The sequence below is a fragment of the Lissotriton vulgaris genome, chromosome 3_1 (assembly GCF_964263255.1).
Source record: "Lissotriton vulgaris chromosome 3_1, aLisVul1.2, whole genome shotgun sequence".
NCBI lineage: Eukaryota > Metazoa > Chordata > Amphibia > Caudata > Salamandridae > Lissotriton > Lissotriton vulgaris.
In genome coordinates this window covers 988007016-988034095 of record NC_141689.1, presented here as the reverse complement: position 1 = coordinate 988034095, position 27080 = coordinate 988007016, and the positions used below count along the sequence as shown (strand labels likewise).

The 27080-nt window shown below is 42.6% G+C and overlaps 1 protein-coding gene across 2 annotated transcripts in view; it reads right to left on the bottom strand.

The window, feature by feature from the left end:
* Positions 1 to 27080, bottom strand: part of KDM4C (lysine demethylase 4C) — a 2012700-nt gene that overhangs the window by 1340380 nt on the left and 645240 nt on the right. For both annotated transcript variants that reach the window (XM_086961357.1, XM_086961358.1), the window contains exon 8: positions 23029 to 23166. In XM_086961357.1, coding sequence (XP_086817483.1) covers positions 23029 to 23166 — 138 coding nt within the window. The remainder of the gene's footprint in view (positions 1 to 23028; positions 23167 to 27080) is intronic.

Sequence of the window (27080 nt, the reverse complement as noted above, 5' to 3'; positions counted from 1 at the left end):
ATCACTCGTTCAAAAACGAAAATAGACTGCGAAATAATGCTAGCTGTCAACGCCACAAGCAAAGGCAGCTGTGCAGCATCACCTCAAAATTATCCACTCTAATATTCATGCATAATTGATGCCAACTCCATTCCTTTTGCACGAATCCCTGGAGTGGGGGATAGAGTAATTCCAAACAGGAGACGTAGAGTAGCTTTGATACACGAAGCACATTTGGGAGAGGGTCTGATACATCAAGGGATCTCTAAACCTATACTAGAATTAAAGGAGACATACTGGTGGCCAGGGATGACTGTCCACATTCATGAATTTGCAATGAATTGCCATGACTGCAACAGAGATCGCAGCAAAGAACGCCGCCAGATACCGGACTACAGTGTAGCCAGCCCAGTACAGACACCGTTGCTAGACAGCATTAGACTATCTACACGCAGACGTCCCTATGGACAAATGCGGTCCCACAACTATTAGGACAGATTCATTTGGATGTAGCCTCATCACTCGGCTGACGCCAGAGCTGTTATAAAAGATTTGCGAGTCTTTATCGGCACATACGCAGTCGGCACGCTACATTCTGACCAGGGTCCTGCATTTAGCTCAAAAGCTTACAAGGAGGCCATGGCCAATCTGGGCATTGCATTGCGGTATTGTAGTCCATTCCACCCGGAAGGAAATTCTGTAGTGGAGAGAAAAAACCGGGACATAAACAATCTATAACAGCTAGGGTATTAAGTTTGGGTGACGGGTGGGTCAAACATCTAATAGGAGTCCAAAGTAGTCTAAATAATCTGCCAAGAAGTTCTCTGGGTGGAATCACTCCATATGAAATCCTTTTTGGAACTAGAATGATTGTCCAGGACCTTGATCGTCACACTTGAGTGGTAGAACAAAAAACTTTTTATATCATAGACCATTTGGCTGTTTTGCAGGACTTAAATGAAACAAGGAGATGTCAAAGCAACACATTGCAGAAGCCAACGACCACTAAAGGGGAACCACCCGTCCCAGCAAGGCCCTTCTAGATTCTAAAGATTGGGGATCTAGTCAGAGGAAAGATAGTGGACAAGAAGGAATTTGGGCCTTCTTACAGACAACCAGTACCTGTGCTAGCAATCCACGGATCAAGAACAGTGTTACTGCCGCCCCTTGCTGGAAGAAAGGAGAACACGTTTGTATCTATCGACCTGATAAAACCACATCATGTGGCCAATCATAAGTAGTAGGCTAAATATTCCAAAGATGTAGCAGACAACCAAATCTGGCTACTATCCAAGAGGAGCAAACTGAAAGATTCATCACCTTTGAGGAATCTGCAGTACGAAAAGAAGGACCAGGGAACTTGTGCCTCTTGAGACCCAAATAACAGTTCGTCCAGAAACACCAGTCTAGAATGATATAGCATCTGACTATACTAATATGACAAAAAAATCAAACAGCTCCAGTGATTTCAAGTAATCCTGATGTAATACCTACTATTGACAGAACTGCCTCTGGCTATTTCATTAACTTTAATACGTTTTCCGAAGATCCCAGTGAACCTGAAACGATGCCAGCAAAAATTACTTTTAAAGAACAAGCAACAGAACGTTTTCATCAACTTGAAAAAACTTATCTGGTTTCACCATGGGTTGAACTTTGGATTGTGCTAGGCGTAATATTTCTCCTACATTTAGCTAATTCTTGTATTTAGTTTGGGAATACTGATAAATGGAAGATATAGTAAAAAGGACACAGCAAGTAAGAACATCAACTTACTCCTCATGCCACACAAATCATCTCATCGTAAACAAAGAGACTTGTCATCAGTGAACATCACAGCCGTTCTAATACCAGGTGGTATAGCTTGGGACAGAACTGATTATGACATCTTTGGTCCTCCAGAGCTGTTGAAGATTCCACACCAATTCAAGGTTTCCTTGAGTGATTTCACCCAGCACATGTTCTGATGATTGGGGCTTTGAGACTGTTAATAATATGATGTCAGACTTAGAAATGTCTTCAAAATTTACAAAACATGAATACTTAATAGGTTCATCAGATTATGAACAAATGTACTGTTATAATCACTATGGTCATCACTATTTGCACAAATCTGCAAACCCTAGAAGTGTTTATACTTTTAATCAATGGGAACATTGTCCAACGCCACCGAAGGGTAGCTCAAAAACATTCTATGAAAAATGTCCATACTTCTCAGGTTTTAATGTCTCAAATCCAGAAACATTTTACTTTAAAAATGTTAATAAGACAGGAATGAAAAGTATGTTGACTAATACTAAGCAAATTTATTCTGCGGCCTTTTATGCTCAGCTGTCCACAATAGGTTTTGACTTTTGGAGAGACAACATTGAGACAAAAACTGTCTGGGGCACCAAAGACTGGCAGGTGCAGGGAATAGAAGCTTTATTTGGAGCCTGCATTATCCCTGAACAAATAATGTTTTTAAATGACACTGTTCAACAGACATCCTGACTTGGCCTAGTTAAGATAAAAGATTTAAACAAACCATCCATACCTACACCTACACTTGATAGTAAAAACACTACAGAGGGGGTGGTCGACCTAAAAACAATTTTACTTAAGGACAGAACTGATGCTGATTGGAAAAAATGGTTAATCTGGCCCACAGACACAAACAACTGTCAATATAGATTCCTGAACAAGACACAAGGGTTCACATACACTAGGCCAGATCCAAGATATGTCCAGAGACATCATCCAGGGATAGTAACAACATACAGTGTAGGGAAACTGTGCCTTGATTGGCTACAAAAATCCACACTGACAGAGGTAAAACAACACTTATCTTTACTTAAAGATGGCGTTGAATTAAGGGATTTCTTACAAGGTCCTGTGAAACGGCATCATAAATGTTTTATATACGCTGGTATACATGCCATTTATAATGAAGCTTGGAAAGCGACACAAGCAGAGACTGCAGAACGAAAACAAGAAATTGATCGTATTCATTTAGAGAAATCTCTCTCTGTAGTTGACAATGGGTTAACGACTATGTCATCCAAAATGTATTCTTTGGACAGCATCGTATCCTCTGGCATGGACATAATGAAATAGGACTTGCTCATGCTACAGCATGGACAGTCACAATCACGTTCTATAATGCTTTTAGCCTGGACGTTATAAAATCTTCGTTCTGGATATGTGGCATGGCGTCTAATCAACACCACGTCATTGTTTTCTGTATTTAACCTTACAGATAAACAAATCACTTTGGCACAAAGAGGAACAGACTACATAGTGCTGAGCATTGAGAAACTGGAAAGATTCCCATTAACAGTTTCAGAAAAACCTGCAACAGAATGGCTAATACACGGGACAATCACTCTGCCGGTCACAATTTTCCATTTTCAATATTGTTCGAAACATATACGAGCTGCCGTATACGAAAGGTTGGGTAAAGAATACATCAAGTAAACCTGGGAATTACCATATACACACAGATGTTGGAGTGGGGGAAAATAAGTATTTCTTAGTGGTTCAAATTGCAAAAGCGCATTAAGCTGTACACTTTTATGTCAGGGTATTAACTTACATGGGGCCTGCAATGGTTCTTCGACCAACTTATCCTGCCACATGCAGGGTTCTCCAGCTGCAGTGATAGATCCAATTTTTAGGCAGCTTTCTAATGGAAGCTATATTATGTTGAATGATCACAGCAGCTGTGGAATGTTGCCAGGAATTGCCTATCTCGTAACTGTGTCAGCCAGGGTCACTTGCTGTATGCAAGTATTGTTTCCTAAAACTAAGACAGACGGAAGGTCGCCGTTATGGCCTTCACTGAACATCTCTTCTATACGAATTGTTACTTTAAGCAGAACGAAAGCCATTCTTTTACAACAACAAAAACTGTGCCACTGACCTCGTCCAAAGAGACGTATGAACTACAAGTTGCAAGGTCTTCTACAGAGATACATGCCCTTTTATCAACAAACTGCCCTATACATTTCGCAGAAATGTTAGGACGTATCTTAAACATGTCTGATACCAGTGGTATTGTACATGTATTTAAGACCGTTATTTCGGGACTGTTAGCACCGTTTGAAGCAGTCCTCGGCATATTTCCAAACTTCGTGCACTCTGTGTTCGGCGGCCTGCCTCTCATTTTGGGACTCGTAGCAGAAATACAATTTTTGTTCCTTCTGCTCCGATATGCCAAGTCCAGTCACCAGCGACACCCAGATTACCTTAGAGAACACTCTCCTGGCAATAAAGTGTCGTGAGCGCATGATACAGATTTTGTGCTTGGCTCTTTTAAGAGATCTGAATACCACGTGGTTTCTATCATTCCGACCAATCTGGCAAGATTACATCTTACCTGTTCTACGATGCCTATGTGGAGAAGAATGCGTGCTAGACATCTGCCTGACACTCCCATCAGTCCTGCCAACAGATGTTGATACTTTGCTTGGATCGGCAACGGCTCATGCACTGTGTTGTACCCAGCGGCTACCAATCCTGATGACAGCATTCATTGAGGTCTCACAGACGCAAACTGCTGATGGTGAGATACATGGATCGACAGGCACACAGGTACCATCACCATATCCTTCGAACATTGCTAATGCGGCTAACGCTGACGGCGATGCTTCTCATTTTTGTGCAATCGATCTACTTAACAAAGTGGTCCAACTTTCACCTACTGTGGAAAACTAATTCTTTACCAGCTTAGAAGATTGGATGTTTTCTCCAAACAATGAGACTGACTTTTGAAGTTAGCACACAGCGTTCTATGGGACTCTATATTCGACCTTCACTTTTCAAAACAAACTTCTGACTTTGGAACTCTATTTTTCCATTAATTTACTTTTTTCCAAAAATGTAATTATTTTTTTTTTTGCACAAAGTACTCTGCTTAAAGTAGAACTATTCCTAGAGAACAAGACTTCTTTGAATTCTTCCAAGAGACAATATTTGACCTTGTCCAAAACCAAACAATTTATATATTTTATCATGGAATGGTCTCGACTCTTTCTTCTGTATTTAAGAGCCATTTCATAAATGTAATTTCATAATTCATTCGGATAGCATTTCCAATGCTATATGCTTTGAATGAAAGCATTGCTTTTAAAATACATAGAGCACAAATGCTCTTTTTATGTACAACCATTTCGAATGCATTTCTCTGTATTTAAGTCGGGTTTCAACACATCATGCTTTAGATATGGTTTATGTGCTTAGAATTTAGTAATATCAAACATAATAAAGTGGAGTGGTGTGGCGTTTTAGGATCCGAGCGAATTTTCCCTGATTCATGCCCTTATATATAGGTACAATTCACAACTCCCTAATATAGGCATAGAAATCATACCCATATTTAGACATAGCCCATGCAGTTCAAAATACAGGCATGGCAACTTCCACCCGTACCAAAACCTCACAACGATTTCTTGGAAAATCGGCTTAAGCAGTCAGGGACCTCCCCTTGCTTGACTATTGATTTGTCCAAGAACTCAAGGAGTTTTCAAAGAACTGAGTCTTTGATGACGTTATTATGTCCAACCTTACATCAAACTCGGCACCTTCAAGGTATAAATATGCCCACATTTGCCCAGGCAAACACACAGTGGTTTGGAGCAGTGCGACTATCTACTTGCCCAACGCGCCCTGCAGCAGCAAGTGCCGAAGGAAGCCGACCCTCCAGCTGACGCACTGAGACGCTGTCTTTTCTCCTGCTGAGAAATCCAGCTCCAGTGTTTTCAGGCTACCCTTGTGGGTTGCTGGGAAATCGAGTCCTGAGAGAGAGATACAAGACCTCCTTCATTCTAAACCAAGGTATGGAGCTGATTAGTCCCTTAGAGCATTCTTGGAATAGATTCTTGGCAAAGAATACTGAAACTAAGCTACACCTCACTTACTTCTTCCCTCGTACTAGACCTAGGTTAGGTACACCGGGGTAGGCGTATTTTAGAAGCACCAGTTGAGTACTTTTAGTCATTATTTATTAATGTATGTATTATATATTATTTTATATGGCTTAGAAACCATACCATGCTTTTACAGTATTATTTCATAATACTCTTCGTACTATATGGACTGTACTTTATAACCAGTATTACTATTGTAGCAGTACATTTCTTATGCTTGAGAAAGAAGACTGTTCAATAAATACTTTTCATTGAAAACGCCCGTCTCTCTATTTTCTCAGCATCTCTGGTGAAACGAAGCATGCACGATTAACTGAGTAAAATAGCCGTCTATTATTTTGGCGACTCTAGAGATTGATTTCTTATTCTTGAGAAACAAAGTTGTCATGTTTATGCGGTTGTCAGAAACTAATCCCTTCTTGTGTATTAGAGAAAGTTTCAAGTGACCTCTGAGCTAGCTGGCACTCACAATTAAGTTTAATATATTCGATAGAGACCCAGTCGACCTAAGTCCTACGTCAAATCTATAGTATATGTTATTCGAATGCGCAGAGCCTATTCGGAATATAGGAACTACACTACACTGTGTAGAGTCACAAACTCCCCTGTGGCTTTAACAATCCATACAAATTTAGTAGGGACATCCCTAACCAATTTATAAGATGGCAATTAGTTTTAGAGTGCTCACCAAGCTGACATTATTAAAAATGAAAATTGCCTAGTTAGTCTGACTTGAGGAATAAACAGACATCCCCCGAGTATTTCAATAGACTGTGTCACCCAAATGCTACATATTAAGGGTTGTAATTTTTCCTTCTAAACTATGCCTTTTAGTCAGTGCTGACCCAATGCACAAGGTGGGGGGTGGGGGTTAAAATCTGATTTTCAGACAAGCATTACTTAGAACGCTAAAGGCAAAGCAGGCTTATCCCCGTCATTCCTCATACTGTTTACTACAAAAACGAGAAGAAACAGTTCAGGATATGTGGATAACGAAATCTAAACATTCAGCCTTCTGAACGATTATTTAAAAGTGAATTCAGCAAATGTATTTGAGCTCTGACCTTCCAACAGTTGTGGTACTTGGGATTGAATATCAAATTCATAAAAACCTTACAAATGGCAACACAGTTTACAAAAGGAATGCAATTAAAATATTGAAACCTCTGCAAAATCTAAAAACATATTAATCAAAAACAGGGGAAGCCTTCTTAAATTAATATTCACAATTGCCCTGAAATGTGTGCATATATTCTTGACCTTCTATTAAGGTCAGAGCAAAACTGCTGCCCCCAGCGTCATATTTAAAAAAAATATATATGGCTTTAAATTTTAATAATACACACTATTTATACAACATATGCAGCACATTGCACTCCGGTATACATGGCATGTGGAACAATCTAAGTAATGTTACAAACAGATAAATACAAATCCCAGGGAGACTAATAACTTTGAAAGTGGTAAACACAGGTTGGCACACTGTTATTCGATGTCTAGGTTGGGCGTTTTTTCTGATGATCTTCTATGAAAATGGAAGCGCCTAAATAACCCCTGTAGAATTTGGTCATCACTCAATTGTAAATACGGTTTCCTCAAGAATGAATATCAATACATTATTACTAGACACAATAATATTTTTGTAATTATTGGTACCACCAGATCCTTTTTAGAATTAACTGCTTCACAGTTTTTTCGCTTCACCAGAATTCTGACATAGGAAATTCCCTAGCGTGCACTCATATCAGAAAAAGTGGTTGAATTATCAACATAAATTATAGTAATTTCATTAGACATTATTTAAAAAAAACAGTGCCAAAACATCACATTTTTACATATCATTGTCCTTGATGATACATGAATTCTATTGTCCTTGTACAATTGCATTAACTGCCCAAAAAAGTAGCATCACAAATCCATGGTATTCCTTCCAAATTCATATATTTCGCATTATGAATTTTGTTTTTACCCATACTTTGAGCAACCTTTTTCCTAAACAAATGCAAGGATTTTCCTGACACTTTACACAGGGAAGGAGGACTGAATGAAAAAAGGGTAAAGACTTGGAAGCGTAGAGTATGTGGTGTAAATGAAAGGAATTTGCTTAGTTATAACTGTAGCTCTCCGTTATCGGAATCTTTCATAGATTTACATGCTTGCATCATTCCCATAATCGACATGCGAGTCACACAGGACATTATAATAGCAATGCAAAGTTAAACATGGACAAGAAAGGCCCTAGGCCCTTTACTTTTATAACGTATAGTCGTTGTTAAAAAGAGACCAAACCTAGGTTTGAACAAATCAGGTTGCGTTCCCTCTATAACACTCCTGAGAGAAGCTTCAGTCCCTCAGATTTTCAAAACACAAGTGTGGGAGATACACCCAGACGAATAGAGGTGAAGGTGAATTTCTCAGGGGAGGAGGGCGGGTCACATGTGAATCTATGAAAGATTCCAATACTGGAGAGCTACAGTTACAGACTTGAATCAAATTAGAAAGCAGTTAAGAAGCACATTGTTTCTGTTAATGCTCATTTTGTGTTTGATTTCAAATACAAACCATGAATTCATAGATATATATTATGTCCAAAAACCAACTTTTCAAAGCAACTCTGTGAGATCCCCCACCAACAGTCTCCACGGCACAGAGGGATTCCACAGCATGGCAAGTTTCTTTCAGGTAATTTTTATTTTTTCTCTAACACCATGTGCAAACACAAACAGGACGGTCGACGCGTTTCAGCAAAAGCCTTCGGCTGGACCATAGAGTCCCACCGTATAGACTGTCTATTTAAAGTGATAAAGTGCAAGGGTCCCTCATTGATTTCCATTTAAAAATAGACTAGACTGTTAACCCACATTAACCTTCATTTGTTATGGCAAAAAATAACAGCCATTTTCTTTACATTTTCATCGTTACATTTTCATAATTAGGCTATTTTGGCAGTATTCTCAGTAAAGTATTTTTTTCAGATTTCAAAAGGAATATGGCATGGCAGCATGTGATATAAATTGCTATCTTTTAAAATCGTGTATCTAAAATCAATTTCACAAAAGGGGGAGAAAAAGTAATAAAAATGGTGGGAAGAAAAGTGAGCAAGAGGGTTTAAGTCAAGGGCGATGTTAAGAGGAGTTTTTCAAAGGATACCAACTGATGAATGTGGCGACAGGCAAGGGAGATATAAATCAGGTCAACACTTTCTAAGTGAAGTACTTTTACGTATGTGACCCCAATCCTCCTATTTCTACACTAATTCTGTAACAGATTAAAAATAATTTAAAATTAAATTAAAATTAAACTGGAGACAAACAAACTAAACCAACAGTTCATAAAAATATGCAGTGAAGTAAATTTCCCCTGTGCATTTCATTTTTCCAAATTATTATTATTGTCTGGAGAAAGGAAAGGGACATGTGCGGAGTGCAAATCACGCATCATCTAGATATTAAATGAGATCAGTTCTCAATTCACATGATATGTCTTCGAGGATAGGGCATGGAAGTTGTAATAAATACATAGCTAAAGTACTTTGTACAAAACAGAACTTCAGATGCCTACGTTATAAAAATTGACAACCTCACAAGACATATTATAGAACCAAAAGGTGCATAGTGAAAATATGTTGCGCGAAATCGCAAATTCCAAAACATTGTCTTTCTCCAGGAAATTCTTTTTTTCTTTTTTCTTCCTCAAGTTTGGGATAGATTCAGGAAATATCCATAATGTTCGCTTGGGCTGTTTTACAGTTTTATGATATTCAACTTAGGTGGTTCTGTTACTAGTTCCAGAGACAGTCTTGTCACCTATGGCATGATTCTTGCTTAGTTCGCCTGTCCTTAAAATTTCAGCTGTAGCTGTTTAAAAACCCATAGCTCACTTTTCATTCTCTGCAAGTTTTACTAAAATTGATGGTTTTCTTCAAGTTCAGTGATTGTTCGATCATTCAGTTATGCACCATCATGGAGAATTGATATTCATCTTTATTTATTTATATTTTCTTTCTTATCTCTCCTCTCTTTCTTAGCACATCTTTCTAGGTCTCTTCTGAGCAATATGATTCCAAAATTTAAATTCCATGATTTTTATAGGTGAACCGCTAATTCAGCATTTAAATTGTGGCCAAAAGGTTTTTCTGTTCCAAGAGCTAGTATCAACTTGGACTCTGCTCTTCTGAGTTCCAGGGTCTTGTCCCCCCCTCTCATTTTGTTTGATCACTTTAGCTCTGAAGTATCGTAGTCCTTTAATGTTCCCTTGATGTTTCTCGGAGAAATGCTTGGCCATCGGGTATGCTAAATCCTTATTTTTAATTGCTTCGAGATGCTGTAGAATGCGTAATTTAAGTTTATTGACGGTGCTCCCAACATACAGTTTTTTGCAGGGACATTCTAAAACATATACCACGTATTTTGTTTCACACATGATATGTGCAGTTATCCTTTTTTCCATTCGACAATAGATACAATTGTGTATTTATTCCATGTTCACATGCTTTGCACTTGGAACACTTCTAAAATCAAGGAGTTGTCAGCCATTTTCCTTTTTCCTTTCCGGGTGTGTCCAAGTGGCTCTGAGTCAGGATATCGCCTAACGAGTAAGTCTTTCTATACGTTATTTTGGGAGTAGGTGGTAACTTCCTCTTCAATGAGTCATCAAGCAGTAGTATATTCCAATGCTTTTTAATGATTTTTCTTAGGCACTTGTTTTCTACGTTGAAATCCAGGATGATCCGAATTCTGTCATCATCATCCTTACATGCCTGCTCATTCAGCAATTCTAATCTATATATATTAACAATAGAGTTTGCCCCAAGGAGAGATGCACTCGCAGGAAGGTTGAAAACGTGATTTATTTTCCCATGCAGCAAAACTCGGAAAGTATTCACAGGGCCTTCGGGCTCCCACCCTTGCTCACAGGCCAGCGTGATTCTTGGGCACAAACAAAGAGCCACCTGCTCATTTAAATACACAATTGTCCTCAGGTGAGCTTCTAGTGAAGTCAGGTGCATCACGGTAGTTGCAGTTCTGTGCCACATTATATTTTCCCTTCATGGGTGTGCTCCATCAGTTTTCCAAATAGACCGCCTCAGTGAGCTTTTCACAATAATTTTGACAAGCTTACCGCATGAGAACATGTCCACACCTTGCTGCTCTGTGTGTGACTCAATATAAAAGTCTAACTGATCTGCCTCGTATCTTGCAGCGGTGCATCTCACGGCTAGACCAGCTGCTTAACATTAACAACAGAATATGCCCCAAGGAGAGATGCCTACTTGATTGTGCAATGTCCACTTGAACTTCATGGGCTGTGAGAGGACAATGTTGAGCTGCCAGAGTGGCGGAGGATGTCTGACTGGTGGATAGAACCTAAAAAGTCCCTTGAGGAATTGCTTAACAATTCTAGCTGACCATAAGGAAGGTAATGGTGAAGAATGGTGAAGTGGCAGCTATGTGGAATTTGATCGAGGCGTGAGCCAATTCTGATTTTGCCAAGTGCAGGAGATAAGGAAGAATCTTCTAAGGTTAAGAAGATAAAGGATGCACAGTAGCCTGTTGGCACCAAATGCAAAAACTTTTCCACTGCAGCCGATAGGTCTTGTTAAGTACTGCTCGCAGGAGCGCAGGATAGTATTGCTCTTCATTCAAACAATAAGTTCAAATGGGCAAACTCATTTTGATCAGGAGTCAAGTAGATAAATGAAGTGACTTGGGATCCGAATGCAACACTTGGCCCTGGGACATTGTTAAGAGATGGAATCTGTTTCAAGAGAATGTGATGTTTCTCTTGGCCCGGCAAGGAGGGATCTGTAAGTATCATCCTGCAGCGCTCGGATTTCATCTTCATGAGCAGCCTTGGAAGGAGAGGAATTGGAGAAAAGGAGTAGGGAAAGTTGCCTGACTATGCCATCGAAAATGCATTCCCCCATGATCCGGATCCCTGATGGGGATTCCATCTTGAGAAGAACCGGCATTCCTCGTTCTTCGGGGGAGGGGGGTGACACAATTACTTTAGTCTGCTTTGAGTGTCTGCTGTGGTTTATGGTTGCTGGGACGATATTCCACTGTTAGGGATACTTGGTTGCGAATCACCCATTCCCAGATGCACTGCGCCTCTTGAGATAGGAGGCATGATCTCATGCCGCCCTGCTTGTTGATGTAGTGCATCGTTGTGGTGTTGTCCATCCAAATGAGCACTGCTTGTTGATGTAGTGCATCGTTGTGGTGTTGTCCATCCAAACGAGCACCGCTAAGTTCTTTTTTTCTTGGTAGGAAAGCCTGTAAGGCCAGATGAACCACCTTGAGCTCTAACAAGTTGATGTGAAGGAGGAAATGCATATTTTTCCACCTGCCACGAACTTGCTACTCTTGAAGGAAAGCTCCCCATCTGCTGAGGGAGGGTTCAATAGTGATGACCAAAGGAGATGCCGGGACTAGAAAGGAGAGACCAACTGAAATGTTATTTCTGTGTGTCCAACCATGAAATGGCTTTGACCATGGTTTGGGGGGGTGGGGGTTGGGGGGAGTAGATCGTTGAAAGATCTCTCTGCTGAGGCCACTCGGTGTCTAGCTCCTCTTGAAGAGGATGCATCCTTAACCTGCAGAATAGAACTAGAGGAATGCAGGAGGACACCATCCATAGGAGGGATTTGTAACGGTGAATTGAAAGAGACCTTTTTGTGTGAGTTCTGCTAGTGAGATTAGTTTTACTGGTCTCTCAATCAATGGAAACGTGTTGTCGCAGGGTTGCGTAAAGCATTGCTCTTAGGAAGGTCTTAGGAATAGTCTTTGAAGGATGCAAGACAGACTTTTCTGGATTCAGGAAAAGGCCTAATTCACTGAACAGCATTGTGCAGGTTGTTGGTGCCTTGACCAACCAATTGTCCAAATAGGAGAACATTGGTGTCTTTGCTTCCTGAGAATGGCTGCCTCTGGAGCTAAGCACTTTTTGAATATTCGGGGGCAGATGAGTGAAAATAGAGGACTGACTTGATAATGGCTCCTGACTCCTGTGAATCGAAGGAATTTCCTGTGAGATGGATGGATGGGAATATCAAAATAGGCGTAGGGAGGTCGCAGGTGGACATGTAATCTTCGGGTTCAAGAGCAGCAGACCATGCGGAATGACTTCTTCTTCAGGTAGGTGTTGAGACTTCTCAAGTCCAGTATAGGTCACCATTGCCTGATTTTTTTGCGGATCAAAAAACAACGGGAATAGAACACCCTCCCTTGTTGTGATGCAGGAACTGGTTCTATTGCTCCCTTCTTCAACATTGCAAGAATTTCAAAACAGAGGAGATGTTTTGGATCAGGTGGTTGAGGTGAAGTGGGAGGTGGAATTTGAAAAAATTCTAGAGTATGGCCAATTCTAAGTAGACAACCGGTTGGTCTGTAGTTACAGCCTATCAGTGATGAAGGTAAGCATATATTTTGCCCCGTAACTTTACTTGTGAGGAATGGGGAATACCCAGAGCGTGAAGGTGGTCACTTGCAACAAGCAGAATCCTTGGTCTTATGTACTGCTCTACCTCTCGCAGAAGACCAGTGGTAAGCCACTGGGGGTGGCTGACGATAGGCATATTGAGGAAAATAGGGCTGAGATGAAAAGGAGTAAGTGCAGGTACCGATATTGCTGGTATACTCCCCTATAAGATGGATTGCCTCTCCCTCGTACGGGCATCTCACGAAACTGGAGCGCCCCCAAAGACTTGGCCATGTCAATATCCTTCTTTATAGCATGAAGCGCCTCATGAACGTGTTTGCCGAACAAGGTTTCTCCGTCAAAAGGAAAGTTGAGAGGAAAATGCTACTTACCAGTATGCATCTGTTCTTGGCATGTAGAGCTGCAGAATATCATACTTTTGCATAGATCACCGTCTGGTGTAGGGCTCGGATGCTTGCACCTTGTTGTTGTCTTGTAAGAAGTCTTTGTAGTCACAAGATAGGTGACTCCTCCCTTGGATGATAGTGCGCATGGGCATCGACTCCATTCTTAAGATTGTTTTTTGCCAATATGGGAAATGATTAAGTTTGTAAGTAACAGAAAAGATGTCCATGTGAAAGTATCTAAGTAAGATAACACTGGAACAGATAAAGGTTCTCAGGGAGGTGGGTGGGCGTATGATATTCTGCATCTCTACATGCCAAGAACAGATGCATACTAGTAAGTAGCATTTTCCGTTCGAGGCATATGAGCTGTAGAATTCATACTTTTGCATAGACTGTACAGCAGTGTCTCCCTTAGCGGTGGTCACCTGTATCTGTTGCAGTGGTTCTGAAAAGTGTCTTAAGAACAGCTTGGCCTACATAAGCCTGTTGCTTTGCCTGCACATCTACACAATAGTGTTTGGTGAAGGTGTGTGTTGTAGACCATGTGGCTGCCTTACAAATGTCTTCTAGGGGAACGTTCCCTAAGAATGTCATGGATGCCCCTAGTTTACATGTTGAGTGTGCTCTACGGGGAATTGTTAATATGCGTTTTGCCTTTTGGTGGCATATTTGAATGCATTTAACTATCCACCTGATATCCAGATGTAATTTTTGGTGTGGAACTACTGAGAGTTCGAGGAGTGTTGTGAACCATGGTTGCCCTGCCAATGTGGTAGCAACTAGGATGATTTTGAGAGACAGTTGCTTGAGTTTCCGTACTACTAGTGAAATGAGTGGGAGTGGCGGAAAAGCATACGCAAATCTGCCTGTCCAATTCATCCATATCGCATTGCCCTTTCATAGCGGGTGTGGAAACCTGGCGGCAAAGGTTGGGCATTTTGCGTTTGCATATGCGGCAAATAGATCTATGTCTTGGTTGCCCCACATGTGGAAAATGGTTGAAGAACTTGAGGATGAAGTTCCCCTTCGTGGATCTGCTGTGTCTGATGACTGAGCAGATCCGCAATCTGATTGTGCACTCCTGGAAGATGTTCTGCCAGAAGATATATATTTTGTGGAATGGCCCATCCCCATACACTTTGTGCTAACTTAGACAGCTGCAACAAGTATGCTCCTCCTTGTTTTTGTATGTAATACATTGCTGTCATTTTGTCTGTGCGGACTAGGACAGTTTTGTTGAGAACATGTGCTTAGAACGACTTTAACAGTAGAAATATTTCTAGTAATTCTAGGTGATTGAGTTGGAGCAGTTTTTGTTGGGTAGTTCACTTGCCCTGAATTGTATGGTTTAAGAGATGGGCTCCCCAGCCGGTGAGTGATGCGTCCACTGTTAGCACTATTTGTGAATTGGTTCTAGGAACAGCCGCCCTCTGGAAAGGTTTTGTGTGTTCCACCATTGCAAAGAGCGATGTGTGCGGCTGTTCACCAACACCAGATCTGTAAGTTGCCCTTGAGCTGGATTCCACTGACGTGCTAAGCATTCTTGTAAGGGGCGCATCTGAAGTCTTGCGTGAGGTACTATGAAAATGCAAAAAGCCTATGAGCTGCATAAACACTTGAGTTGGAAGGGAGTGTTGTGTTTGAAATTTTGTGATGAGGGTTTGCATACTTGCTATCCTGGCTGGATTGGGGTATGCTAGAGCTTTGGAAGTGTCTGTGGTGGCCCCTAGATACTGATGTAGGTAGGAGGGCTGTAGATGTGACTTGGCATGATTGACTGTGAACCCCAAGTGATGTAGCAGTAGAATTGTTTGGCGAGTGTGATGAACACACGGACTGTGTTACTTGGCCAGTCGTACAGGTATGGAAACACATGGATTTTCTGTCTTTGCAAGTGTGCAGCTACCACCGGAAGACACTTAGTGAAGACCATGGGTGTTGTGGTTACCCCGAATGGGAGAACCTTGAACTGATTATGTTGGCCATCCACTGTGAATCTTAGATATTTCTTGTGAGCAGGGTGTATGGGAATATGCAAGTAGGCGTCCTTGAGAGCTAATGTTGCAAGGAAGTCGCCTTGTTGAAGTAGTGGAAGGACTTGTTGAAGAGTGATCATATGAAAGTGATCTGACTGTATGTAGAAGTTGAGAGGTCTGAGGTCCAGTATTGGTCTGAGAGTACTGTCCTTTTTTGGGATTAGAAAATATAGGGAGTAAACTCTCGTCCCTTTGATGCTCTAGGGGAACTGGTTCTATTGCATGCTTTTGAAGCAGTGTGAGAACTTCCTGTTTGAGGAGTGTTATATGTTCCGTGGACATTGGAAGCTGTTTGGGCAGTATGTTGGGGGGAGTTGCAGTAAGTTCCAGACAGTAGCCATACTGGATAATTTGTCTTACCCACTTGTCTGTAGTAATGGAATTCCTGTTGTGAGAGTCTCCCTCCGACCGAAGTGGAATGGTCTGGAGGGAGTGGAGAGAAGTCACTGTTTGTTAGTGGGGGAGGTGTGACTATTGTTATCTCGGCCTCTCCCTTTGTTGTTATTTCTCCTGTACCCACCTCTGGAAATATCCCTTGGGGGATGTTTGTGTGGGACTTTTGTAGGAGGAAGAGGAAGTCGTATCTGTATTGATGTTTTTGGATGCACCCCTATAAAAGGAGCGACAAAAGAGCTTCGTGTAGACGGAGACTGTGATACACCTATAGATTTTGCAGTTTGTGTCTTTTTTCATTTTCTCTAACGTTGTGTCTACAGCTGGGACAAAAAGTTGTTCCTGATTGAACAGCAGATTGAGGATAGTAGTTTGCACTTCTTGTTTGAAGCTAGAAATGCACAACCATGCAGTAACACACTGATTGATCTAGATGCAGTGTCTGCTGCATCAAGGGCACATTTAATGGACACGTTTGTTATTAACTTGCCCTCCTGAATCAAATCATTGGCTTTGTATTGGTCAGGCAAATGCTGCATTAGGCCCTCAAGCTCGTCGTAGTGAGTATCGTATCTAGCAAGTAATGCGTGTGCATTAGCTATCCTCCAGTGATTAGCTGCTTGGGAGGCAACTCGTATGCCGGAAGCGTCTAGCAGCTTTGACTCTTTGTCTGGAGGTGGGGCATGGGAGTTGGCCCGCTTCCTAGCATTGGTCACTACCAGGGAATCTAAGGGGAGTTGACCTTTAATGCGGGTGGGATCATTCGGGGCGGGTTTTATTTTTTATCAATCCGAGGATTGAGAATCCTGTTCCTCTATGGGTCTTTGAAGATGTCTGGAGCATGTTTATTGACATCTTTAAGCATGGGTAATGTTTGTACTGTCCTTTGTGACTGTGCAAAAGTGTCTACCAGGAAGTCCTCCTCTGTGGGGTCTGAATGCATTTGCATGCCATGATATTGGGCAGCCCTATCAATGAGCTGACTAAAGCCAATGTTGTCATCTGGAGGAGATGGTCTGTTGGATATGCTTCTGGATCAGGAAGGTCTGAAGGATCTACAGGGTGACTGTAGTCATCCCATGTGTCCTGTGGTATGTCAGTGTCATCATCAGGATGATTGAAGGGATCCTTATTTCCACCCCCACCCCCTAGGTCATCATCATCCTGTGGTGGTGGCGAGTATGGAGGAAGTATAGGAGACTTTGGAGGAGAGAAAGGATCAGTAGGAAGAACAGGAGAAGAGGGTCTAAATGGTGAAGTTGCACAGTCTTTTTTCTTCACAGGCATCTCAGGAATGTGTTGGGTGTCCAATTTTCTTTTGTTTGAGGGGGTAGCGATAATATGGCCTGTTTTAGGGTCGACATGCAGTGTTTTCTGTTTCGGATCAATGGGATCTGGTAGAAACCGTTTCTCCTCGTTGGCGGGTGCTGTTGGCGCCAATTATTTCGGTTCGGGACGTGGTTTAGGTTTGTCTGGAGCCTTTGAAGGGGTTTTTATGTCCTCCGGCTTATGTGTCGAGTCCAAAATCATTTTAGGATCCGAAGGTTTTTAAGGCATCTTCGGTTCTGAGGCCTTTTGGTTTTTCGGTGCTAAAGTACTTGGCGCCGAGGCCTTTTTAGCGACAGTGGGATATGTTCCTGCTTTCGGTACAGACGGTGCTTTTGGGGCACTGTTGTGCGGCTTGCTCGGTCCCGAGCCGCCGGAAGGCTTTTCTTTTGTCTTTGGAGCCGGGGCTTCTGAAGTGTTCTTTCGGTCTCGACTAAGGACTTCAGGCGAAGTTCTGACTGGAGCCTTCTTGTGGGGTGGGGTAGGGGCAGTTGTACTCACTCATTGACCTGGAGTGAGGTGGTCATCGGCCTCGAAAACGACATCTAGCTCTTCTGAATCCTATGCCTCTGGGAAGTCGGGCCTTCTTTGAAGATATCTTGTGGCACCATGCTGATCGTTACGCCATGACGTTTCGTCGAGCCCGGCGATCACCGATCATTTTCTTGGATCGAAAAGAGGCGCAGGCCTGGCAATGTTTTTCTTCGTGTGCAGGCGAGAGACAAAGGTTGCAGACCTTGTGATGGTCGCTGTGTGGAAATTTAGCTACACACTGGGGGTATTTTTAAAATGGAGTCCTTTCCATTAGCCGTAGGACAGAATGGCATTGATCGGCCCAGCGGCCTGCGTCGACGACCGGAACCGGGGGATTCTTGAGTTATTGCGTAGAGGCACGCGAAAAAAACAATACAGTAGATTTGTGATGTTTTGCATGTCGCAGAGGTCTGGAAATACCGTACTGAACCGGACCGCTAAAGTTAGAAACGAACCCGATGGCGGAAAAAACAATCTAAGGATGGTGTCGATGCCCATGCACACTATCGTCCAAGGGAGGAGTCGCTTATCTCGTGACTACAAAGACTTCTTCCAAGACAACAACAAGGTGCAGGCATCAGAGCCCAACACCAGATGGCGATCAATGCAAAAGTATGAATTCTGCAGCTCATATGACTCGAACATTTTGTTTTGGACCTCATGGGGGAGGAGATAGTTTAGGCCAGCCCTGGAGGTGTAAAACTGTTGAACTGCCAGCAGTCAAAAGGCAATCATGGCAATGTCCATTGCACAGTCGAGGACTTCCGACAATGCGCACTCTCCTTCTTGGAGAATCCTTTTGGCCTTTGACTTACTCTCGTCGGGTAGCTGATCCAGGAAAGGGGCCAGATAGGACCACATCTGGCAGACATATCATGCCAAGAACTGCGAGATAATTTGCTGCCCTTACAGTAAGAGCCGACATGGAGGGGAACCTCTTCCCAACATTTTCAAGGCGTCTGCCTTCTTTGTCTGGAGGTGTCGTTTTTTGGTGCCAGCTGTTTTTTTGACTTGTGTTGTCCTGCCTGATTGATGACTGTATCAGGCTCCGGATGACCAGTAAGACAAGCAGAAATATCTTCTGGAGTCTTGCGCTTTTCTCCAAATGGGGGGGGGAGGACCACAGTAACTGTGGCCACAGTGTTCATGACCTTCAAGCCCTCCTCCCACATGTAACTTTCGATGGGCACAGCTCTTACGGTTTTCCTGAAAGGCTCCTTAAAATCATAAAGGAAGCAGTCTGTTTGCGTAGAAGGCATAGATAAGTTGAAGCGCTTAGCTGCTCGCACTAATATGTAGTGGAACCCACCACTATCCACGGTTGGAGAGTCACAGAAATTGGAGAGGGAGATGATGGCGTGAAATTAGGTAATTGTCCCATTCTTGGTGTGGCTCCTGTATCTCTCCCTCCTCATGATCATCCTCGGATGTCCCTGGATCCAGAAGCAAAGCAGTTTGTGGTGAATGGTGAACAGATGTAGGTAGCAAGAGTGTATTTTGCCATGTAGTACATTGAGGAATGGATGCCGGTAGAGGTGGTAGACTGGCCGGCTGGGGTAGCAGAAGATGGAGGGAAACGATTCCTATAGTCTGATAACATAAATTGCATGTCAGTGAGCAGAGGGCGGGCAAACCATCTCTTCCTGGCACTACTGCTGATACTGGTCCTGAGGGACATTATAGCATTGAACCCCATACTCTTCCGGCTCATAATTATCATCTTGGTACTTTACGTGCAGTTCTGATGGTCTGTGGGCATATTCAAAGGGTCCTTTGTCCTCATCATCATCATCATCAGAGACTTGTTCTTCCACCAGCTGAGAGGGAAGCAATGGTGACACCTTACGAGAAAGAGGTGTGTTCAGTGGTCAAGTACCTCAGTCTGTCCTGTTTTTTTTCCAGCTTTTTCCACAGACTGTGTCGGCGGGCGGGGTCGTGGATGGAGTTGTGACCAACTATGGTGGTAGTCAATGGAGGAGACGTTGAGGTCAAAGAAGCCTGTGGAAGCGTAATCATCAATGAATACTTTATATTAGCCAATGATGCTGACAGCAGTTTAGGCGTAGAAGGTTGAATTGGATGGCCCATTGATGAGGATGATTGTGTCAACTGTTAATCTCTCCTCGGCAGTCTGTCAGGCAGAGGAGCTGAAGAGGGTTTCCTAAATGAATGCCTCACCGGAGGAGATGGTGTAGGTGGTTCAGATCTGTTGTTCTTAGGTCTACTTGATTCACCATGTCGCTCTTTTGTCTCCTTTTGTTCTTGGTGAGGAAATTTTGAAGGACTGCACCTGTAAGACCCTTGAGTGGTATTTTTTGAGGCTTTATGTGGTCTCTCAAGGAAAGAGTGAGTGAGGAGAACTCTCCCTTTTATGAAATCGTTTGGAGGATGAAGATGACGCATGCTCACTGTCATCACTGGACACAGGTTCCTTCCTAGCCTTAAGCTTTTGCAGCCATAAGAGCAGACACCCCTCACGATCCTTTGAAGTTTTTTTGGAGAAAGAGCGACATACCTTGCAATCTTTTGCCTTGATGTGAGGATAAATGCAGTCTTTGTGAGGATCATCGGTGTGAAGGCGCTTCTTGGAACAGGTACCTCAGGCCCTGATACGGCTTTCTTCAACTTGTTGGACATGCTTGAGAAAAATCCTTAATGCTTACTCTAGATGAAGTGAGTAAAAGTGAGCTGTATAAATTAGCCAGGAAAGAGACGTTTAAATACTAAAGAAAGCTTTGGAATGAAGAAAACTTGGTGGAGACTCCCTAGCATGACGTGCAGAAGAAAATCTGAGGGACTGGAGCTTTTCTCAGGAGTGTTCAAGAGGGCTGGGCAACCTGATTAGTTCAAATCTAGGCTTGGTCTCTTTTTTACAATGACTATGATATGTTATAAAGTGAACGGACTAGGACCTTTCTGGTCTATGTTTAGCTTTGCATTACTATTATAATGTACTGTGGGACTTCCATCTCGATGACAGGGAATGATTCAAGCATGTGAGTCGATAAAACATCCAATACTGGATTACCTATAGTTTTTCTGAAGCTGAATAGGGGTGGATAGAATAAATGTACTTCTAACATTCAATTAGGCCACACTCAACAAATAAGCTGGGGCTCTTCTCTATTGTTCGCTGTTACAGGCCACGGAAAAGCAGGGGGAGGAGATGCATGTAGCCTGCAGGCTATCAGGCAAAGCATGGCATGTACGACCGGTAGAAAATGTTATAGAGGGATGCAATGCAAAAGTAAAAGGTTCAATGATTTCTATTTGTATATTAGCACAAAGGTAAGCCGGGGTTACCAGACATAATAATCGGTAATCTAAATCATAGCAGATTGAGAAGGATATGAAGTTTACATACCTTCACTATGCTCTCACCACATGTGTGTCTTTGAGCCTTTATATGTTTTTTCTAAAAATTGTGTTGTGCCTGTCTGTCCATTTTTTTATATTTCAGCAAGGAGGATTTGAACCAGTCAAAGGACTAGTGTTCCACTTGCAGTAACGTAAAACTGTTTACAAATATTGCATGTTTTTAAAATAACACACCTCCCTTTTCTCTTTTCAATGGGGGGCACAAGCAGTAGCAAGATTTGGTCCTGAAGAATGCAGCAGGGCACCTGGGTGGGTCCAAAGTCTGCAGAAACATGTTGACCTCTTAAGATCATTCATTGAAGTTATTTGTTTTCCTACTATATCTGAGCACAATTTTTAACGTTGGAAACATGGGAGATACTCAAAGCTTTTTCTCTCCCTGCTCTCCAATTTTATATTCCTTCACCTTTATCACACCATTATATTTATTATTTTCATGCACTGCTTTTATTCAGTTCTCTCAGTTAACAGCCTTACACCAAATAACACACCAGGGCAACGACTATTCTTGACATCAAGTGGTTGTAAGTCCACTCTCCTCGGTGTGAGGAGTCCCAAATGATGAATAGGGTGGAACCGATCGAAAACTGATGGGTACCTTTACAATCGTGGGGATACCCTGTGGTACTTCACTGAATCTCCTTCTTTTTTCCTTCTTAGTCTTCCTGTTGTTGACAGGCAGACTCAATCTTACATTTTTTCCTAGACCCACAATCCCCTTTTTTGTGTATTAACTGTATGATTGGGGTATGTGATTGTATGTGGTCTCTAAACCTAGCCTTGGACCCTCTTTCTAAAATGGTTGTGTTATATAGTTGTACAACATTTCAGATTTGATTCACTTCATCAAAGAAATGACAAAATGCTAAAACAAGGATTGGCTAAGCCAACAGGTCTCGCCTTTAGAACCTACTGGCTTCGCCAGTGCTTTTAGAGAAGCTGCACACCATTCCTCACACTGTCCACCATGGCTAAAGAATACGTTTTTTTTAAAAAAGGTTTAAAAGGTTTGTATGCAGCAGGACGCATAATTTTGTAGGGGTGTGCACCATACATGGCCGCACAACAGGAGGTAGCTGGGTTTTTTCATATTAGTTACGGGTGGGAGAGGAAGCAAAACAGAGGGCAGAAGCAACACAGTGCAGGTTGAGAAGAGCAAACTAGCATGAGAAAGCAATAGAGCTGGTGGCGAGAACTACACATGCAAGAAAGAGGAAAACAGAGCACAACAATGGGTGGAGAGAAATAAACGAGTGAAACAGGTGGACAAAACATTTGCTCTGGTGGAGTGCTTAAACAAAGGAAAAAGTAGTGCTCGGAAAGCAAGCAGCGGAATGACGCAAGTAATACGGCCATGCTGCAAGGGAGGGACAATCACAAGAGGAAGGAAAGCAGTTACAAGCTGACACATAAGAAGCAAGCAAATGTGAGTGACAGTAAAACCAACTAATGAAGACATGGATGGGGGTGGGAGTTTGGGCTCTAAGCCTATTAAAGGCTCACACCACATCTTGCAATAGAAAGTGCAGGCACAATATAGTAGGCGGGACCTAAAAACAACAACCTCTGTTTAAATGCACAATGCCCTCTAGTTAATCAGGTGATGTTAAAGGTATTACTCTAAAAGCAGATTGAAACATCTTAACTCACCAATTTAGAAATTTTTCCATAATCAATCCATCTTATTGTTGCAAAATTGGTCGACTCGGCACAGTTGAACCCATGGTTAAATCCTGCGTGGTAGCCATATGGGAATGTAATCATAAACTCGCCCGCTTCCTGAGTAACCTAAAGAGAATAAAATGGCCATGATAAAAATAATATATATATTTTTTTGGGTTGTAAGACTTTATTGGCAGTTGTCAATTACACAATGCATCATTCGCGTGTTCAAATATCGGTTGACACGCCATAGTCATTATGTTGTTTGTAATACACAGCTATTTAGCCGACAACCTTCCGGTCCGGCAGCATGTAAGTATATCGTGTTCGAGACATTCCATCAATAGAGAAAGAAATCAATTGTCTTACTTTTTTCATTTTTGATTGAACCAAAACACAGACTCATTAGGAATAATAAACAATATAACAAGTTATCTTTATACAGTCAATCGTTCATATCAGTGGGTTTTCCCTAGTACCATTCTATTCTTTTCTAGTGAGCTTCTGAAAAATCCTCCCTTCTCCAGCCCGTATCCCTCAAAGTATTCCATCATCAGGTATTTATCAATCCCGCCACTCATTCTCCTCATCAGAGCTGTCATCTTCCTCTTCCGGTAAAGGTTCACACATATCAACCCTATACTTATTCCAAGGCAACCATATCTTGTTCCATTTCCGAGGGTTGGCTCTTATCTTATAAACCACTCGCTCAGTCACCATCAACCTATCCATGTGTTTGCACCATTGTGTCGGTGCGTCCGCTGCCCCCCATTTCTGCGCTATATCACGCTTGGCCGCCATTGTTCCTATTGTCACCCATAGCTGTCCCTGGCGTGTTAGATCAGTCTTTCCCCATACATTCAGCAAACAGACTCTCGGGTCCGGTGTGAGCGACACTTCTAGTGTTTGAGGAATGGTCCTCATAATACGTTTCCAGTATTCACTAATGATCGGGCATCCCCAGAGTGTGTGTAGCAGTGTCCCTTCCTCTCCGCTGCCTCTCAGGCAATTTGGAGGATCAGTCCTATGTATTATGTATAAGGTAGTTCTGGTGTAATACACTCTGTGGAGTATTTTAAATTGTATCCATCGAAAGCGGGCCAACACTCCTGCCTCCCGCGGGGATGCCAGTGCGGCATTCTAATCTGTTTCGTCCATTTCCCCTAATTCCTCCTCCCATTTATCTCGCAGTTTAGTGAATGGATCAGGTAGGTTGTTTAGCAGCTTTCGATAAGTGAGTGATGTAGCCCCCGTTTGCATAAAATCAGTGAGTAGGCGGTCTTCCAACGGTGACGATTCGGGGTCCTTTGTCCACGGCTCGATGGCTGCCATTAATGCATGTCTTATCTGTATATACCTATAGGTCTCAGTAGGTCTTAGGTCATATTGTTGTTATAAGAGTGAGAATGGGATCATGCCAGTACTAGTCCATAAGTCTCCCACTGTGCAAATTCCTATATTGTCCCACTGGGTGAATCCCTTGCTGTATCTCAGACACCCCAGTGATTTAGTGTCCCACAAAGGTGTAAGTTTAGTTATTACACCCCCCCCCCATTTCAGTCTAGTCTGTGCCTTGTGCCAAAGTACTACCGTATGTTTCGTCGGGCCCATCAGTTTTGCCATTAGACTTTTATTATATAATGGTGCCAGTAGACTGTGCGTGCCTAACTGTGTTCTGTCCGCCAAATAAGCTGGGTCTTCTTGTGGTGCGTGGATCCATTGGTTTATCACCTTGAGTTGGGATGCCCAGTAGTACAACTGTATATTCGGCAGTGCTATCCCACCGTCATACCACCCACGATTGAGTTTTAGATGTGCCACCCGAGCTGGGCGTTCTCCCCATAACAAACCTGAAAGTGCTGCTGTCACCTTTTTAAAATATGAGGGTGGAACTAGGGTTGGTGTATTTTCCAGTACATACAAAAAACATGGAAGTGCCTTCATTTTAAACAGGGCCGCTCTACCTAAAAGTGTCAATGGTAAATTTGTCCAGTATCTTGCATCGGCCTTTAAGCGAGCGAGTGGAGGTAACAGGTTTTGAGTAAAATGGATGGAGGCATCTCGGGCGACATAGATTCCTAAGTATTTAAATGAGGAGTCTGCAATTGTCAACGGGCCTTCGTTGGGTAGATGTGGCAGAGGACCTTTTAGTTCATAAATGACCGATTTCGACCAATTTATGGTGTAGCCAGAGTGGATACCATGTGTATTGCATAAATCTAATAATATAGGGATGCCAGTGGCTGGGTCGGACAGGTATATTAACATGTCATCAGCATAGAGGGAAACTCTGTCTTCCCAGTGCTCCCCCCCAGCTCACCCCTTTCAGCAATGGAATGTCTCTAATGACCGTTGCCAGTGGCTCTAGGGCTAACGCAAACAGCAAGGGGGAGAGCGGGCAGCCCTGCCTCGTTCCTCTGGCCAATGGTATTTCTCGTGAAATGTGTCCATTGGCCGCCACATGTGCGACAGGTTCTGTGTATAGGAGTTTTATCCAAGCGATAAATTTAGGGCCGAAGCCCATGTGCGCCACGACTGCGAAGAGGTACTGCCACTCCACTAAGTCGAACGCCATCCTGGCGTCTAGTGATAGAATGACTGCTGGTTCCGTCAATAGGGGGGCTAGCGCCAGTGCGCCATGGACTCGTCGGAGGTTCAGTGCCGTGCTCCTATGGGGCATAAAACCGGATTGGTCTGCATGGATCAGTCGGGATAGGTGAGGCATCAATCTGGTTGCCAATGTTTTCACCAATATCTTGGTTTCCCCATTGAGCAACAAGATTGGGCGGTAAGATGTGCACTCAGCGGGAGGCTTTCCAGGTTTCGGGATGGCGACTATAGTTGCCATCCGTTGATCCAGAGGCAGTATCCCTCGCTCCAAGCTATCCTTATACATGGCCAATAACGGCCCACTTAATGTGTCCATCATCGTTTGGTACCATTCCACAGGGATACCATTGGGGCCTACCGCTTTCCCTGTGTGTAGTGTGTTGATTGCTGCCTGTATCTCTTGTATCGTCAGGTCCGCCTCCAGTTCATCTACTGCATCTAGGGGTAAAGTCGGGGTGTGCACCGTTTGGAGGGCCAGTGTCGCATCACTCGTCGTGACTTCCCTTTCCGGAGTATATACTCCCTGAAAGTGGTCCGCGAGGATATCAATTATTTCTGATGGGTGCGAATGCAGCTTCCCACTCGGGTCTGCCAATTATAGTATGGTCCTGCTACCCTCTTTTTTTATCCAGCCACACCAGTAATTTACTGGCCTTATCACCTAATAATCTCATTTTTTGAAGGACCATTAAAAATATTCTAACCTAGAAGCTTCAATTTTAGTCTTATTATTTGTATTGTATTTTCTGCATTGTTTAGTTTCTCTTGCCTCCTTTATTTCGATTTTACATCTTCCATTCTTACAAAATGTACTAATTAATGGAGCTGCCATCAGACCACATCGAATATGGCTTAAACACATCCGTGCGGTACGATTTACCGCACGGTACTGAGCCCTAATGGAAACGGGCGTGGTCATGACGGAACGGTTCCGTCATGAGCACAGCTCAACCGATGCTCATGACGGAACCGTTCCGTCATGAGCATCGAAGGGGTTAAATGAAAACAGACACAAACAATATATATCTGCTAGAAGGGCAAAGGTCGGATATAAATATGGGTCTGATGAGCGATGATACAAGAAATTTCATGAAAAATCTTAAATGTTACACAGTGTGTGTTCTTTGAATTTCAGGGAGCATAGACTATGCTCACCTAGTGATAGCACGGTCAAGCAAATATATATATATATATATACACACACACACATATATTTATACACAGAATATATATATATATATATATATATATATATATATATATATAGTTTCAGTATTGTCTCTTTAGGAAAAGAAAGATGGCTGACAACTGTGAAATTAACAAATGGAGAGTGGGGAGTGACTTTTTTGGTAAAGTGTAGAATAGAAGAGGCAAAAGTAGAAAGCTGACAGGTTTCAGAAGCAGTCATGTGTGAAAGGCTGAATGGCCTG